Source organism: Rhincodon typus, chromosome 25, assembly GCF_021869965.1.
Source record: "Rhincodon typus isolate 14 chromosome 25, sRhiTyp1.1, whole genome shotgun sequence".
In the NCBI taxonomy this organism is placed as follows: Eukaryota; Metazoa; Chordata; class Chondrichthyes; order Orectolobiformes; family Rhincodontidae; genus Rhincodon; species Rhincodon typus.
In genome coordinates this window covers 43,741,332-43,758,590 of record NC_063356.1, presented here as the reverse complement: position 1 = coordinate 43,758,590, position 17,259 = coordinate 43,741,332, and the positions used below count along the sequence as shown (strand labels likewise).

General features: G+C 44.9%; 2 protein-coding genes across 2 annotated transcripts in view; both read left to right on the top strand.

The window, feature by feature from the left end:
* LOC109922317 (voltage-dependent L-type calcium channel subunit alpha-1S-like) overlaps positions 1-1,285 on the top strand; it is a 139,287-nt gene extending 138,002 nt beyond the window's left edge. Inside the window, exons 40-41 of the mRNA XM_048611855.1 lie at positions 980-986; positions 1,076-1,285. Of these exons, the coding sequence (XP_048467812.1) occupies positions 980-986; positions 1,076-1,285 (217 nt within the window). The remainder of the gene's footprint in view (positions 1-979; positions 987-1,075) is intronic.
* Positions 1,286-17,039: 15,754 nt separating this feature from the next.
* LOC109923841 (myosin-binding protein H-like) overlaps positions 17,040-17,259 on the top strand; it is a 44,648-nt gene continuing 44,428 nt past the window's right edge. Inside the window, exon 1 of the mRNA XM_048612129.1 lies at positions 17,040-17,180. Coding sequence (XP_048468086.1) covers positions 17,138-17,180 — 43 coding nt within the window. The 5' untranslated portion in view covers positions 17,040-17,137. The remainder of the gene's footprint in view (positions 17,181-17,259) is intronic.

The window sequence follows — 17,259 nt, the reverse complement described above, 5'->3', positions numbered from 1 at the left end:
GGTTCTCAATCCTTTTACCAATGGGAAAAGATTCCCTGACGACTGTATTCAGATCCCTTGGGATTTTGAAGATCTCTTCAAATCTCCTCATAGGAGAGCAGCCACAGGCTGTCCAATCCACTCTTGTAACCAGTGTCCTCAACTCTGCAAACCACCCTTATGAAGTTCTTCTGCGCCTTCTCCAAAACATTCACATCTTTCACTGTGGCAGTGCACACAATTGAAAACAATACTACGCGTTGACGATGAACCAGTGTGTTATCAGAAGCTTAGTCGAACCTCCTTGATTTTGTACTCCAGGCATACATTTATAAAATCCACATCCAAATCTCCTAAAGAATCCACATTAAAAACTGACACTCCCTGAATAAGTAGCACTGTCTTTGTAAGGTTCATCAGCCCCTTCAGTAACCACAGTGCTGCAGGCCTCAACCTCTGATAACTGCTGAATAAAATCCTTTTCCACTTACCTGGTGAGTGATCTTCGAGCTCTGACGTTCAGACAGGAGGCTATATCAGACATGCCAGTGACATGTTTTTGTGGCAATACTGTGTCATGGGTGAACCTGGGTCTTACCAAGGTGTTTTAGGTGGGATGGGGTGATTGGGTTGAGCAAAGAATTGGGAAACCCCCTCCCATCTCACGATTGTAAACCTGAGGCTGTTTCTTTTGTAAACAGAGGGTGAGTAGCAGCCTCTCTGCTCAGTGTATCCACCACTGAACAGCCTCGTTTTTAAGGTCTTGCTCTTTGTTCTAGATGCCGCCCCTTCCCAGCACCTTGAGTAAATAAGTTACCCCTGTTAATTCTTTCAAACCTTTTCCTCATCTTAAACATCTCAATTAAATCATCCTTTAATTTCCTGTACGCACGGGAGTACAAACCCACTCTATGCTACCTGTCCTCATAACGTTATCCAACTAGATCTGATTTCATCCCAATTTATTTCTCCTGATCTTTAAGAATACCTATGCCCTGAGTTCAAAGGTCAGAAAAATCAGCCTCTTCACCCACTTCTCCAGTTGGCCAGTTTGTCCCTGTGGAATTTCTCACATTCTCTGCCTCTCCCATTAAAGGTGCTGACAGCCCGTGGACTACAGGAACTGGCCAGTGACCCAGCCTTTGTGGCAATGACTGTGAGTGAGATGGCAGAAGCTTGCCTGATGGATCACAATGAGCTGGAGAGAGCAGCACTGAACTTGGTGAAAGGCCACTCGATACAGACAGAACCCAAAGAGAGCCTCTTACCTGAAGCTCTGGTGGATCCTCCATCCGGCTGCTGCTGAGCACTTTATCAAAGGATAAGCTGAGGCTAGGGAGTAATGCTCCATCGCCACAGCTGAGTTACCGTCTAGTTTACTTTTTGTGTTTTTGGAAATCTGTAACTGTCCCCAAGAGGTGTGAGATAATATGTTTGAGAATGTATGAGATTTCAGATGCTGCCAGAATACTGTATGGAAGCACAGGACACAACAGGAGAGAATAGAATTCTCCACTGTTACTGTGACATAATCAGGCCATGTTGGCTATGTTTCTACTTCAGTCATACACAAGTGTGGTATCATTACTTATGTACATCAGTGTGGAAAAGGCTCATTAAACACCCAGTGGCTGACAAGATCTTATGGACTTTTGTGTTTGCAGGAGTTCAGACACATTGTTCAAAAGCCACTAGCTCATTAAATAGTCTTAACCATTTTACCCAGATCTGTATGTTCAGGTGGGAGTAACAGTACTATATTTGGGTGAACACAACACATCTTCTGGTGTCTGCAGAATCTGGCTAGTGCGTGATGTGTGGGTAATCATAGCCTGTATGATTGAACACACAATTGAACATTATTTGGGAACATCATTGGAATTTGACCAAAATCTCCCTTGGCAAGAGGAGTAAGCCATTCAGTTCCTTGAGCATGTTTACACCATTTAGTCAGATTGTATCTGCTGTTAACTCTGACCTGTTTTCACCTAACTTAATACTCTTGCCTCTAAATTTTAGTTTTGAATTCCTTACTTTACCATAACCTCAGCAGACTTTCTGGGGAGAGTGTTTCAGATTTCCAAAACCCCTTGTGTGTATGTGAAGGAGTGATTCCTGCCCTTATCGCTGAGGGGCCTAGTTGTAATTCTAACATCTGGGCACCCCAGCACTGGCTCTACACATGCCTGACCAACATCCCATAATCCACTTTCGGTAAACCCGAGCCTCGATCTCATCAAATTCTGTTCACCATCGCTCCTGTGCTAAACATTCTCATTCTTGTGTTCAAATCCCTCCTCAGTCTCACCCATCCTGATCCCTGTAACTTACCCCAGCCCTCTGATCCCCGATGCCTCTACACTAACTTAATTGCACTCCATCCTCTGCCTTAGAAATGAAAGGCACCAGGAACAATAAATGCTTAGATTGGAGCCTACAACTTTCTCAGAGCTTATCCCCGTGGCTGAAAACTTGCAGAAGCCGTGACACCATTTGGAGCTTGTCAGGCTTGAATACCATGAATTGTTACTCTGATCCACCAGGTGCGGACTGAGGAGTCACCATCAATGTCACTTAAAGGCATTATAACAAGGAAGGTTTAAAATGCATCTTCGTGCAGTTGCCACTGCAGTTTGAGCCATAAAACTTTCAGCTTTAACATCCATGTTGCTTTAAGTTCTACGTTCTTGCAACTGTTACTTTGAAGACTCCTGTCTTTTCATTCCTTTTGCCCTCTAAGCCCTCTGTGTCCCACTCAATTTCCCCGCTCCAGGTCATTGAGTGGTTCAGTGAAGGGGAGAGGTATTTCACACTGACCAAATTCTCATGACAGCCCATACCCTCACAATCTCCTCCAGGCAGTCACTGGGCAAACTCCACACATCGCCAAGTATAGATGTCGCTCCTGGAACACTTCACTTTCAGAAGTGACCAGTGTTTCAATTCTTGTGGTGTTAGACTGTGATTACAACATTACACGTCTTCATTCTAACTAAACCAATATTACCGACAAATGCAGCAAAGATGTGATCCTAAGAAGGGAGGTTTATGCTGTGGTGTTAGTATCATCCTGGATACTGACACACACTTCTCAATGTCTCCAAACCACACCCTCTGCGTGTGTTCACATTACTCTTAAAGGGTCTCTGCATTAAATGACGAACAAAGGAAACATGTGCCAGCAAGAGTGAGGGAGGGGAGTGATTCTATGTGTGTCTTTGTGTGTGTCGGTGTGTGTGTGTTGAGAGGAGGCTTTCTGGATTATTGCGTAGCTCTCCAGCAGGAGTGTGCATGGAGGGCAGTTACATGGAGGCCTTGTCACCATTTACCAAGCAGCCTAATCACAAGTGAACTCTTGCTAAGCAAGCCGCCTTTAGAGGACAACGTTCAGACCCAGTCCAGGCAGAATCCCTCAGGTAGGGAAAAGGGGCATGACGAAAGCCCAAACTCCTGGATGATTAAGGAGAATGGAAAAGGACAACATTACAGGAAAGAAACACATGAATAAATTGGTGACAAATAGAAAAGGGAATCCAAAGGCTTTGATTGGATATATTATCAGGAAACAAGTTCTCAAAGGAAGTGTGGAGACCAAAATGGAGATCTCTTATTAGAGACAGAGGACATGACTCAGGTACTGAATGGACATGTTATATCAGTTTACCCCTGCCAAAGACTGAATTCTGTTCTGTCAACTCTCAGACTAATATTTGTAAATTTGCCAACATTTATATAGTAGCAAAAGCAAATTACTGTGGATGTTGGAGATACTTAAAATCCTTACAGCATGGAAGCAGGTCATTCAGCTCAACAAATCCTCACCAACCCTCTGCAGAACATCCCACCCTGACCCATCCCCCTAACCGTGCATTTCCCATGGCTAACCCACCTAATCTACACATCCCTGAACACTATATGGGTAATTTAACTTGGTCAATCCATTTAACCTGCACATCTTTGGACTGTGGGAGGAAACTGGAGCGCCCAGAGGAAACCCACGCAGACACAGGGAGAATGTGCAAACTCCACACAGACAGTCACCTGAGGGTAGGATCGAACACGGGTCCCTGGCGCTGTGAGGCAGCAGTGCTAACCACTGTGTCACCCAAGATCTTGAATAAAATCAGAACGTACTGGAGAAACTCAGCAAATGAAGTACTTCTGGGTGAAAAATATTTTCCTCAGATTGCCCCATGCCCCCTCCTCTAAATCACTCATTCCTCATCTTAAAACTTATGCCCTCCAGTCTTAGGCACATCTGCTATGGAGAAATGATTCTCATGATCTACTCTGCCCATGCCCCTCATAATTTTATATACCTCAATCTGATCCCCTGCCTCAGCCTTCTCTGCACCAGGGAATACCCAGCCTATCCAGTCTCTCCTCATGACTGAGATTTTCCATCCAAGGCAATATCCTGGTGAATCTCCTCTTGCACCTTCTCCAGTGCAATAATGTCCTTACACAGAATGGTGACCAGAACTGCACACAGCATTCCATGTGTGGCCTAACCAGTGCTTTATAAAGTTGTAACAAGCCTTCCTTGCTCCTATATTCTAACCCACAGCTAATGAAGGCAAGCATCCGTATGCCTTCTTCCCCACCCTGTCTACCTGTGCTGACACCCTCAGGGATCTATTGACTTGTACACCAAGGTCCTTTGTTCCTCCTCTCTTCCCTTCCTTGACATCTGTGTTTCTATTTCTGGAGACAGACTGGCACCAATATTCACTACAAACCCACCGACTCCCACAGTTACCTTTACTATACATCCTCACACCTTGCTTCCTGTAAAGACTCTATTCCATTCTCCCATTTCCTCCATCTCTGTTGCATCTTTTCCAGCTTTGACAAGGGGGCCTCCAGAATGTCCACCTTCTTCCTCAACCAAGGATTCTCCACCACTGTGGTTGACAGGACCCTTATCTGTGTCTGACCCATCTCCCATGCTTTGGCCCTCCCCCAGTAACAACAGGGTCCCCCTTGGCCTCACCTACCATCCCACCAGCATCCACATCCAAAGGATCATTAGCTGCCATTTCTGCCACCACCATACACGTATTCCCATCCCCTCCCTTGTCAGCCTTCCACAGGGACTGTTCCCTCCAGGAATGTTGGTGTCCACTCCTCCACTCCCAGTACCCCCATGGCATCTTCCCATGCAAACACAGAAGGTGTAATAACTGCCCATTTACTTCCTCCCTCCTCACTATCCAAGACCACAGACACATCTTCCTGGTGAAGCAGCAGTTTACCTCACTCCACTCAATCTAGTGATCTGTATTTGCTGCTCACAATGTGGTCTCCTCTACATACAATCCCTACAATGTGGAAGCAGGCAATTTAGCCCATTGAGTCCACATCAACTCTCCAGAGAACATCCTCCCTACATCCAACCTCTACCCTTTCCCTGTAACCCTGCATTTCCTGTGGCTAATCCTCAGAGCCTGCACATCTCTAAACACTATGGGCAATTTAGCATGGCCAATTCATAATCTGTACATCTTTGGACTGTGGGAGGAAATCCACGCAGACACGGGGAGAATATGCAAACTGCACACAGTGGCCTGTGGATGGAATTCAATCCGGATACCTGGCTTGTGAGGTAGTAGTGCTAACCACTGAACCACCGTGCCACACACATTGGGGAGATGAACGCAGACTAGGTGACTGCTTTGCAGAAACCCTGTGATCTGTCCGCAAAATGACCCTGAACTTCTGGTTGTCTGCCATTTCAATACACTACCTTTTTCCCTGGCCAGCATCTCTGTCTCAGGCTTGCTCCAGCAAAGCTCAGCTTTGGAAGAAAAGCACCTCATTTTCCGCTTGGGAACTCTGCAGCCTTCTGGACTCAAGTTCAATAATTTTGGGGCCTGATCACCTTCTCCCATCTCCTCACCCTCATCCCCACACACCAGTCATCACATGGACTGCTACAACTAACAACTCATTGTCAGCTACTAATGATCCTCTCTAGTAGCTATTCATTCTCCCAGGCTGACCTTTACCCAGTGCTTTGTCTGCCCAACTGTGTTTCTCTCTATCTAGGCTCCATCTTCACCTTTAGTTTACTCTTGTCCCCCTTCCCGCACCCCTTCTCTAGCATATATACCAACCTTTTGCCAGCTACAATCAGTTCTGAAGATCAGTCACTGGACCCAAAATGTTACCTTTGCCTTTTCTCCACGGATGCTGCCAGACCTGCTGAGATTTTCCAGCAATTTCTGATTTTGTTTCTGATTTCCAGCATTCACAGTTCATTGTGTTTTTATTTTCCCCAAATTCTTGTGTCACCTAAAAAATTTACTGATTCTAACTTCTACCTTCACATCTGAGTTATTAATGTACATAACAAACAGCAAGGATTCCAGCATCAATCCCTGTGATACACCACTGGTCATTGGCTTCCAATCACAAAAACAACCCTCCACTACCATCCTTCACCTCCTATTTGCAAGCCAATTTTGGATTCAGTTTACCAACGTGCCTTGGATCACATTGGGCTCTTGCCTTTTCGACCAGCCTTCCACATGAGACCTTGTCAAAGGCCTTACTGAAGTCCATTTAAACCACATCAATTGCACTACCCTAATCAATATATTTAGTCACCTACTCAATTCAGTTAGTCAGATGGAATCTCCCTCCAACAAATCTGTGCTGACTATCCCTGGTCAAGCTCTGCCTTTTCAATTGTTGATTAATCCTGTCTCTGATTTTTTTTCTAATAATTTCCCTATCACTGACGTCAGACTAACAGTCCAAAATTACCTGACCTGCCCCTGCTGCCTTTTTTTGAACAAAGGAACCACATTAGTTATCCTCCAGTCATCCTGTGGCCAGCAGAGTATTAAATATCTCCGCCAGGGTCCCAGTAATCTCCTCCCTTGCCTCCCATGTAACATGGGATACAACGTATCAGGTCCTGGGGATTTATGCACCTTTACGTTTGCTAAAACATCTAATACCTCCTCCTTATTAATTTTAATGTTCTGATCAGTACCCAGCTACACTGGCATTTAGCATCCACAGAGCTGCACCTACCACCAGCAAGTACTCCCAGCCTTTTTCACCCTCCCAACTTCCACATTCCTCTCTCTCTTGTAAATGTATGACCTCCCCCATTATCCTGAACCCTATTACAGGACTTACCCGTTTAATGTTGACACCTCTGGATCCAGAGATATTTTGTTGAAGTAACTAATGTTCAAAGGTACAAAAGGCCCTGCTGAATTTGGGATTTTCCCCCTGACGGCACAAATGGTTCTGTCGAAAATGTGGGCTTGATTCCAGACCTGGGTCCCTCTGCCACATTAAAAGGCCTTCAGACTTGGCCCAAAACCAAAATCCAGCTCGGTTATCTACATCCGGTAGAAGTCAAAAAGCAGGTATCGAAATATACGGAATTTTTTCAATTGGTGACGTTGTGACAGAACAAAGGCTAATTGTCAATTTATGAAGGCAACCCTTTACAGCGATATCTAGATAATAAAGTAAACGAGAATGATGGAGTGGGACTTTATCCTGTGATTGGGACAGGCCCATGTGGGACTAGATCATCTATGTTGACATGCCTGCTCTCAACCCTCAGTCCATGCCCATTGACATCGCTATGTCCCTCCTGACCCTGATCCCACATGTTCTTGATACCATATACCTGACTTTCCAAAAGCCTCCCTCATGAGATCTTTCTAATATATAAACATCCAAATTAGAAGCAGAAGTAGGCCACTCAACCCCTTGAGCCTGCTGTGTCATTCAACAAGATCATAGTTGATCTGATTCTTCCACATTCCTGCCTACCCCTGATGAACTTTCACCTCCTCCTCCCAGCTTATCAAGACTCTATCTACCACTGCCTTAAAAATTCCCTCCCAGTGAAACTCACTGCCACTGAAACTCTTCCCAGTGAAATTCTCTCCCAGTGAAATTCTCTCCCAGTGAAATTCCATTCCAGTGAAATTCTCTCGCAGTGAAACTCCCAATGAAACCCCACTTAATGAAACTCCCTGTCTTCCTTTCTTCTGAGAACAGCACAAGGTTCTGCCCCAAGTCTCTGTAGCTCATGTGGACAGATTGCCTTATGTCGTCTCACTGCTAGAAGGCCCTGGCACTTACTTCTCTCAATCTCCATCAGTCCATTCCTTATTATAGAGACCATAGTTGGTCTGCTTATCTCCTTCCTTTACTGTGGTGACTCCCATAAACTATGACAAGTGAGAAGGTGACCGTGGTTTCAGGTGAGATGAAAATAGATAAAGGTGAGGGATATAAAAGCTGCTGGTGCTGGAAGTGCAGGAGTCAGCCAGTGTGGACAGGAGACCCACTCAGTTGCTCAGGGAAGCGTGAAAATTGAGAAGGTGTTGATTAGAATCATCTGAACCTTCTAAGAATCCCTACGGTGTGGAAACAGGCCATTCAGTCCAACAAGTCCACACTGCCCCTCCAAATAGCATTCCACCCAGACCCATTCCCCTAACCCTGGATTTCCCATGTCTAACACACATAGCCCTCACATATCTGGGCACCATGGGTAATTTAATATGGCCAATCCACCTACCCTGCATATATTTGGATTGTGGGAGGAAACCAGAGCACCCAAAGGAAATCCACACAGACACAGGGAGAATGTGCAAACTCCACATAGACAGTCACCCGAGGCTGGAATCAAACCCATGTCCTTGGCGCTGTGAGGCAGCAGTGCTAACTACTGAGCCAGTTAGACACAGGGCTGGGAGACTGTCAGTACTGCAGCCTCATTACTGCTAAAGAAGGGGGATGGTGACCTGTTGATTTAAGTTTGTAGTGGAGCTCTTTTAGAAACATTAAAATAGGAGAGTGATTGATCCTCAATATTTATTTGTTTCCTGCCTCCATTTTTGAACAACAATGTGACATTTGAAGAGATAGCAAGAACTGCACATGCTGGAGTGAGAGACAACATAGTGTGGAGCTGGAGGAACACAGCAGGCCAGGCAGCATCAGAGGATCAGGAAAGTTGACTTTCCTCCAGCTCCACACTGTAATAGAACATTTCAACCTGTTCAGTCCTGTTGCACCATTTCCATATCAAAGCAGAATTGAAAATGACCTGACAACAACTTGTTCTTTCATCTGCAAGTTTCCCTGCAGCAAGTTATCTCACAGTGATTCAACACCAAGCACACAGAAGTAAGTGTCAGAGCCAAGGGATTCCTGCTGGTTTACCAAGTGGTGACCCACACTGTTGGAAATTGGCTTCCCTTTATAACTGAAGCTTCCTAATATTCACTGTGCAGCATGGGGTCTTGTTTCACTGCTGTTATGGCCATGACTAGCTTTCCACATTTCTAATAAAGAAAGAGAAAGGTACAAAAAACAGGTCCCTAAGAATCACCAGGATCATCAAAGTCATGATGCTCTGTTGAACTAGTATCAGTGTTTTATCTGGTACCATGAAAATGTGCAGTACAAAAGAGCCCCTTTGGCTCATCAAGTCTGTGCTGCCAAAAATATTTTACTAACTACACTAGTCTGACTTTTCTGCACAAGGTCTATAGCCTTGAATTTTATGACATTTCAAATACTCATCCAAGTATTTTTTAAAGTTGTGTGGTTTCCTGCCTCAGCTACTCTCTCAGGTGGTCCATTCCAGACCCTCACCATCCTCTGGGTGAAAAACCTTTCTTCAAATCCCCTCTAAACTGCCTGCCTTTCACTTTAAAATTAAGCCCCTTTGTTATTGACCCTTCAATTAATGGAAAACATATTTACTATCAAAGCACTGTTTTGGAAAATAGGAAGTTTTTTCCTCTTAGAAGGAATTAAAGTGACTTTCAGAGGATGGTGAGCAAGGGATAATTGTGACATCATCCGTAGCTGTGCTGTGGCGATTGGCCAAAAGGGTTTAGACAAGTGATTGACATGGTATTGATTGCTGGCTCCACAATGGTGAATATTAACGCAGGTCAGTGGGAAGGGAGTTAGAGGGAGGGCCCAGGGGAACATGCCAGCACCTTCTTGGGAGAAGATTAGGAGTTCAAAGGAAGAACATTGTTTCAGATTTCCAAGGACTGTGAAGCATCAGAGATGAACACACCATCAGTGCAAATTTGAGGAGTCCCTGGTTTTCAGAAACACTTCTGGGATCATTAAAGTGTTCTCATCTGTCATGGGTGGTATTTCCTTTCTTTGTCTCATTAAATAATGCATCGCATCTAACCTGCTGCTTCTGAATAAACTATCTGAAAAATCCTCACGAACTGTTAATTGCCTATATTATGTAACTTCGATTGTGAACCCAGAAAATCAATCAGTATTATCAACAGTGGGATATTACAGAAGTCAAAGTTACATTAGCTTTAAATTTGAGACACTGGCATCTCAGATTATGGTTAAATGAATCAGGGGAAATTACAGTGGCATTGGCACATGCGAGGGAGTTAGATTTCCTATTGGAGATGGTCATTGTCTGACAGTTGTGGGGATGTTATTTGCCACTTTTCAGCCCAAGCCTGGATATTGTCCACATCTTGCTGCATTTGGACATAAATTGCTTCAGTACCTGAGGAGTTGTGAATGGGGCTGAACATTGTGTAATTATCAGTGAACCTTTCTGACCTTATGATGGAGGGAAGGTCATTGATGAAGCAGCTGAAAGTGGTTGGGCCTAGGACACTATCCTAAGGAATTCCTGCAGAGATGTCCCGGTGAGATGACTAGTCTCCAACAACCACACCATCTTCCCTCATGTCAGGTGAGACTCCAACCAAGCAGAAAGTTTTCCCCTGATTCCCGTTGACTCAGTTTTGCCAGGATTCCTTGATGTCACACGTGATGAAATGCAGCCTTAATGTCAATGGCAGTCACCCACCTGTCATTCTCTGGGATTTAGTTCTCTTATCCATGTTTGGATCAAGGCTACAATGCAGTCAGGAGCTGAGTGGCACTCGCAGAACCCCACCTGGGTGTGAGTCTGTTATTGCTGAGCAAGTGCTGTTTGATAGCACTATTGATAGCACTTTGTTATAAGCAATGTGGATATAGGGATTCTATAGATGTAATATATCTGGACTTCAAGAAAGCATTTGATAAGGTGCCACAGAAAACGTTAACATGTAAGGTAATATCACATTGGACTTGGGATCATTTATTAGCTTGGATACAGGACAGGGCAACCAATAAAAAGCAGAGTTATAGAGTCATAGAGTTGTATGGCAGGGAAATAGACCTTTGGTCCAACTCTTCTATGCTGACCAGATATCCAAAATTAATCTAGTCCCATTTGTCAGCATTTGGCCCATATCCCTCTAATCCCTTCCTATTCAGAGACTCGGGATAAATGGGTCTTTTCTGTTTGGCAAGCCATAACTAGTGGTGTGCCACTAGGTTTGGTTCTCAGCCCCCAAATATTTACAATCTCTATTAATGACTTGGATGCAGGAACAGCAAGTAATACAACCACATTTGCAGATGATGCTGAAATTGGTGGGAAAGTAAGTTGCAATGAAGAACGAAGAAATTTACAAATGGATACAGATACGTTAGGTTAATGGGCCAAAATTTGGTAGATGCAGTTTAATGTGAATAAGTGTGAGGTCCATTCACAACATACTATTTATCCGCAGCCCTCTGTCTACCCACAGTCATTGTCTACCCACAGTCCACTATCTACCCACAGTCCACTATCTACCTACAGCCCATTGTCTACCCACAGTCCACTGTCTACCCACAGTCCACTGTCTACCTACAGCCCACTGTCTACCCACAGTCATTGTCTACCCACAGTCCACTGTCTACCCACAGTCCACTATCTACCTACAGCCCACTGTCTACCCACAGTCCACTGTCTACCCACAGTCCACTGTCTACCTACAGCCCACTGTCTAAACACAGTCACTGTCTAGCTATGGCCCACTGTCTATACACAGCACATTGCTGCACTGATTACACCGGTTCAGTCATATCCTTTAGGGAGGGAAATCTGCCATCCTTAGTTGGTCTGGCCTACATGTTACTTCAGACCGACAGCAATGTGTTTGATTCTTAACTTCCCTCTGAAATGGCCTAACAAGCCATTCAGTTACATCAAAACTGCCACAATAAAGTGGAGATAGAATTGAACTGGATTGAAGTAAACCCCAGAAATAATAAAATCAAACCTTGGCTAGTTGATCCAGCAAAGGCTTAATAACTTAATAACTTAACGTCTCATAACATGTGCCAAATTGGCAGAGCTGGCCCACAGACTGATTAATCAACTGGTATAGTCAAACTCACTGAGTTGGTGTAGGAAACATCTGAGACGCCTCCAGTCCCTACGAAGTCTCATGACATCAATGGCAAGAAATCATTTTACTTATTACAATTTTCTGCCCCCCCAGTCAGCTAATAAATCAATACTGCTCCATGGTAAACGCCAATTGGAGAGGCATTGATGTTGGCAAAGGCACAAAATGCACTCTGGCTGACTGATTTTAATGTCCTGCTGGTTAAACATAACACACTGCCTTGTACATGTCCCACTAGCTCTTCATATCCTCCTGACTATACATATCCCACTGCCTATACATATCCCACTGATTATATATATCCTACTGACTGTACATATCCCACTGACCGTACATATCCTACTGACCGTACATATCCTACTGCCTGTACATATCCCACTGACAGTACATATCCCACTGCCTGTACATATCCTACTGACGTACATATCCTACTGCCTGTACATATCCCACTGATTGTACATATCCCATTGACTGTATGTATCCTACTGACTGTACATATCCCACTGCCTGTACATATCCCACTGATTGTACATATCCTACTGCCTATACATATCCCACTGATTGTACATATCCCACTGCCTGTATATATCCTACTGACTGTACATATCCCACTGATTGTACATATCCTACTGCCTGTACATATCCCACTGATTGTACATATCCCACTGCCTGTATATATCCTACTGACTGTACATATCCCACTGATTGTACATATCCTACGGCCTGTACATATCCCAATAATTGTACATATCCCACTGATTGTACATATCCTACTGATCATACATATCCTACTGCCTGTATATATCTTACTGACTATACATATTCCACTGGCTATACATAACCCACTGCCTGTTCATATCCCACTGGATTTGCATTTCCCAGTGAGTGTTCATATCCCATTTCATGGCCACATCACACTGGCTATAGATATTCCACTGGCTGTACATACTGTACTGCTTGTTCATAGCCCACTTGCTATACATATTCCACTGCCTGCATATATCCCATTGTTTGAACATATCTTGTTCACAGCATGTATTTAATTGACATTGCATATCTCATTTCTCATTGACTGTTCATATTTCTTTTGTTGTATATATTTGATTGGCTACGGGGATCTCATCAACTACAGTAGCTTTCTGGCCTGGATCCTGAAGAAAATTTCATCTGTTTGGCTGAGGCTTGGCTTTGTTTTGAGGTTTTGCTGTGGGCTGACCTAGGGCCCCTCTATTCAGGATATGTCCTGAGTGAGGCTGTGCAATTACCTTCACTCAAGTGGTGTCCCCCAGACTCAGTCGGACCGGCAAGGATGTCCATTTCCATCGGAATACCCTGAAACTCATATGTCCCACTTGCTGCATTTTCCAATGATAAAGCCAGTTGTAGTGTCTGTTTAAGGTCCAGTTGGGCTTCAGCTAGTAGGCACTTTTGCCTGGTTACATCATTAATCCCAGATACCAAATGGTCTCTCAGCATCTCATTCAGGGTTAAACCAAAGTCACATGTCTCTGCTCGTCATCTTAACCTAGTCAAAAATCCCAACACGGATTCCCCTGGTTCTCGAATTGCCGAGTAAAACTGAAAGTGTCAGTTCAGTCAGAATTAGAGGACCCTAGAGGTCATAATATTCCTTAGCTAAATCTGTCAACTCTTGAAAGGTTTTCAGGGAAAATTAGACTCCTAATAACCAAGAAAGCTGCGAGTCGACAAGCTGTCAGGAGAATTACTCATTGCTTTTCATCTACCCCGATGTCACTTGGCTGGAAAAAAATAACACTTTCTTTCCACGTACAGGGCACAGACTTTGATGGCAGGATCAAACGAGTCAAGCTTCCCAAATAACAGCACGATGCCTGAGATGCTTACTCCAATTTAAAGACAACTGTTGTGAGCGAATTTCTTCAGGAACATGCTTTTCTCTTGTTGCCACTGAAATAAGAGGCTGGTATCCTGCCACAAAGTTACCCTTTATTTACATGTGAAGAGTCCTTGACACTGGTCGAGCTCCCTCAGAGCCAACTCCTAGAGTGAACAGAATCCCTGACACTCCTGTTTATATCCGTCAGCCAGGGCCCCCTGATTGGACCAGAGTAACAGCCCCAACCAGGGAATTCATATTCTTTGAGGTCTATCTGGCTGACCTCATTACAATCACGACAGATGCACAATTTAACAATAAGAGATCTCCCATTTAAGATAGGGATGAGGATATTTTTTCCTCTGAGGCTCATTAGATTACATTGCCAATCACACAGGTTACATTGTTGGTAGAGGCAGATTGTGAAATTTTATTAAAAGTTATGAGTTATTAAGTTATTAAAAGATGGTAGATAACCAGTGCCAAACATTTCATAATTCATAATTCTGTATAAATATATATTCCACTGGTAACTGAATTCTCCATGAGAAAAGAGATTCATGCACAGCTAACTGAAAGGTTTAAAAAAATGAGATTAACAAGATTGCTAAGAGCAGTAAGGCTGAACGCTGGCAGAGTTTTAGATACCAACAAAGGATGACCACAAAATTGAATATAAAAGTGAATTGTAAGAAATTCTACAAGTATGCAAAATGGAATAATTTAGCAAAAGTAAACATAGGTCTCAAAGGCTGAGACAGGAGAAATTATAATTTGAACCAAGGAGACAGCAGGAACTTTAAATGAATATTTTGTGTATTTAATGGCAGTAGAAGACAAAACACAAATACTGGAAACTGTAAGAAATTTAAAGTAATTGATGCTAGAGAAGAAAAATGAGACAACATGGTGGCTCAATGGTTAGCACTGCTGTGTCCCACCACCAGGGTCCCAGGTTTGATTCTTATTCTATGAAAAAGTACTGCAGAAATTAGCAGGACTGAAAGCTGACAAATTTCCAGCATCTTACGCTTTGAGTATTTTGAAAGAACTGGCTGCAGAGATAGTCGATGCACTGATCTGGATCTGTCAAAATTCTCCAGATTCTGGAACAGCCCCAGCGAATTGAAAAGTTGGCAAATGTTTAATATTTAAGAAAGGAGAGACAGAGAGAAAACAGGCCTGTTAACTGACATCAGCCTTCAGGCAAATGCTCGTAAATTCAAGTGTAACAGGATATTGAGCAGAGTTAATAAAGGAGAAGCAGTGAATTCATATATTTAGATATTGAAAAGGCATTTGATAAGATGCTAAATGAAAGGCACAAAGTAAGGATTCTGGGGTTGTGGACATTATAACAGCTTGCATGGAAGATTAATTAACTGTCAGAAAACAGACTTGGAAAACAATCCAGTCATTTTTAAGTTGACAGGCTGCAACTAATGGGGTGCTACACGGATTAATGTCATGAGTTCAGTTATTTCTACATTGACTACTTAGATTAATGACCTGTGTATCTAACTTGCTGGCAGTACAAAGTTAGATGATAAAATAAGCTGTGTGAATACAAGCGACTATGTTTCCCCAGCCCTGCCATGAAGCTGCGGAGAGTAGAGAAAATTTGGGATGAGGTGGATCTGGTTGACTGTATACAACTCCCTACTTTTGTACACTTTAGAAGAATGAGAGGTGATTTCATTGAAAATGCTAGTTTCTGAGAGGCACTGACAGGTGGACATTGAGAGTCCTTACCCCCTGATGAGAGTCTCAAACTGTCTCAGGATGACAGGGCTGCTGTTCGTGGGCTGAAATGAAGGGAAAGGTCCTCCCTGAGAGGCAGTATGAACTTTGGAAATTCCCTAATCCACTGGGCTGTGGATGCTCAGTTACTGAGACTTTACAAGGCAGAAACACAGCTGTGAAGGTGTGTAAGGGCTGGCGGTGGGAGTGGAGGGGAAGAGAGTGGGATTGTGGGTGTGAGTGAGAGGGTGTAAATTGGAGTGTGAGGGTGATGAAAGGGGCATAAAGATGGGAGCATGGATGACAGTCTGAGGGTGGAAGTCTGAGTGAGGATAAGCGTGGCAGAAGTGAGGGTGGGTGTGCGGTTGAGTGAGAGGATGGGTGAGTGTGGGAGGGAGAGTGGGGATGGAAATGGGAGTTTGAGGGAAGGGGAGTGGGAGTGTGAGAGTAAGGGTGGGAGTGGAAATGGGAGTGGGAGGGAGGAGGATGTGTATGGGAGTGTGAGGGTGGGGGTGTGAGTGTAGGTGGGAGGGGAGTGAGTGTAGGTGGGAATGTGGGAATTAGGGAGGGAGGGTGAGGGGAATGAGTGACTGGGTGGGCAATGGGTGAGGGTGAGGGGAGTGAGTGACTGGGTGGGCAGTGGGAGGGTGAGGGGAGTGAGTGACTGCGTGGACAGTGGGAGGATTGAGGGCAGTGAGTGTCTGGGTGGGCAGTGGAAGGGTGAGGGTGAGGGCACTGAGTGACTGGGTGACAGTGGGATGGTGAGGGTGAGGGGAGTGAGGGTCCGGGTGACAGTGGGAGGGTGGGTGAGGGGAGAGAGTGCCTGGATGGGCAGTGAGATGGTGAGGGGAGTGAGTGACTGCGTGGGCAGTGGGAGGGTGAGGGCAGCGAGTGAATGGGTGGGTATTGGGAGGTTTAGGGCAGTGACTGGGTGGGCAGTGGGATGGTGAGGGTGAGGGCAGTGAGTGTCTGGGTGGGCAGTGGGAGTGTGAGGGTGAGGGCAGTGGGAGGGTGAGGGCAGTGAGTGACTGGGTGGGCAGTGGGAGTGTGAGGGGAGTGAGTGACTGGGTGGGCAGTGGGAGAGTGAGGGGAGTGAGTGACTGGGTGAGCAGTGGGAGGGTGAGGGGTCTCCAGGAGGGCGGGTCTCGGTGAGCGGTTTCCACTGGTTCCCGGCTCAGTCCCGGGGGCGGCTCCGCGATCCGCGGCTCCACATATACAGCCGCGGACATACCGCCCCATCCCGGTCGGTGCCGCTTCTGTTCCGAGTCTGTGAAACTTCCCAGGGACTAGGAAGATGTCTGCCACCCCGCCCGCGACATCCGATGTCCCCTTGGAGGGTGAGTGGCCGGGGGGGAGAGCGAGTGATTGGGATAGTGAGTGGGGCGGGAGAGCGAGTGATTGGGATAGTGAGTGGGG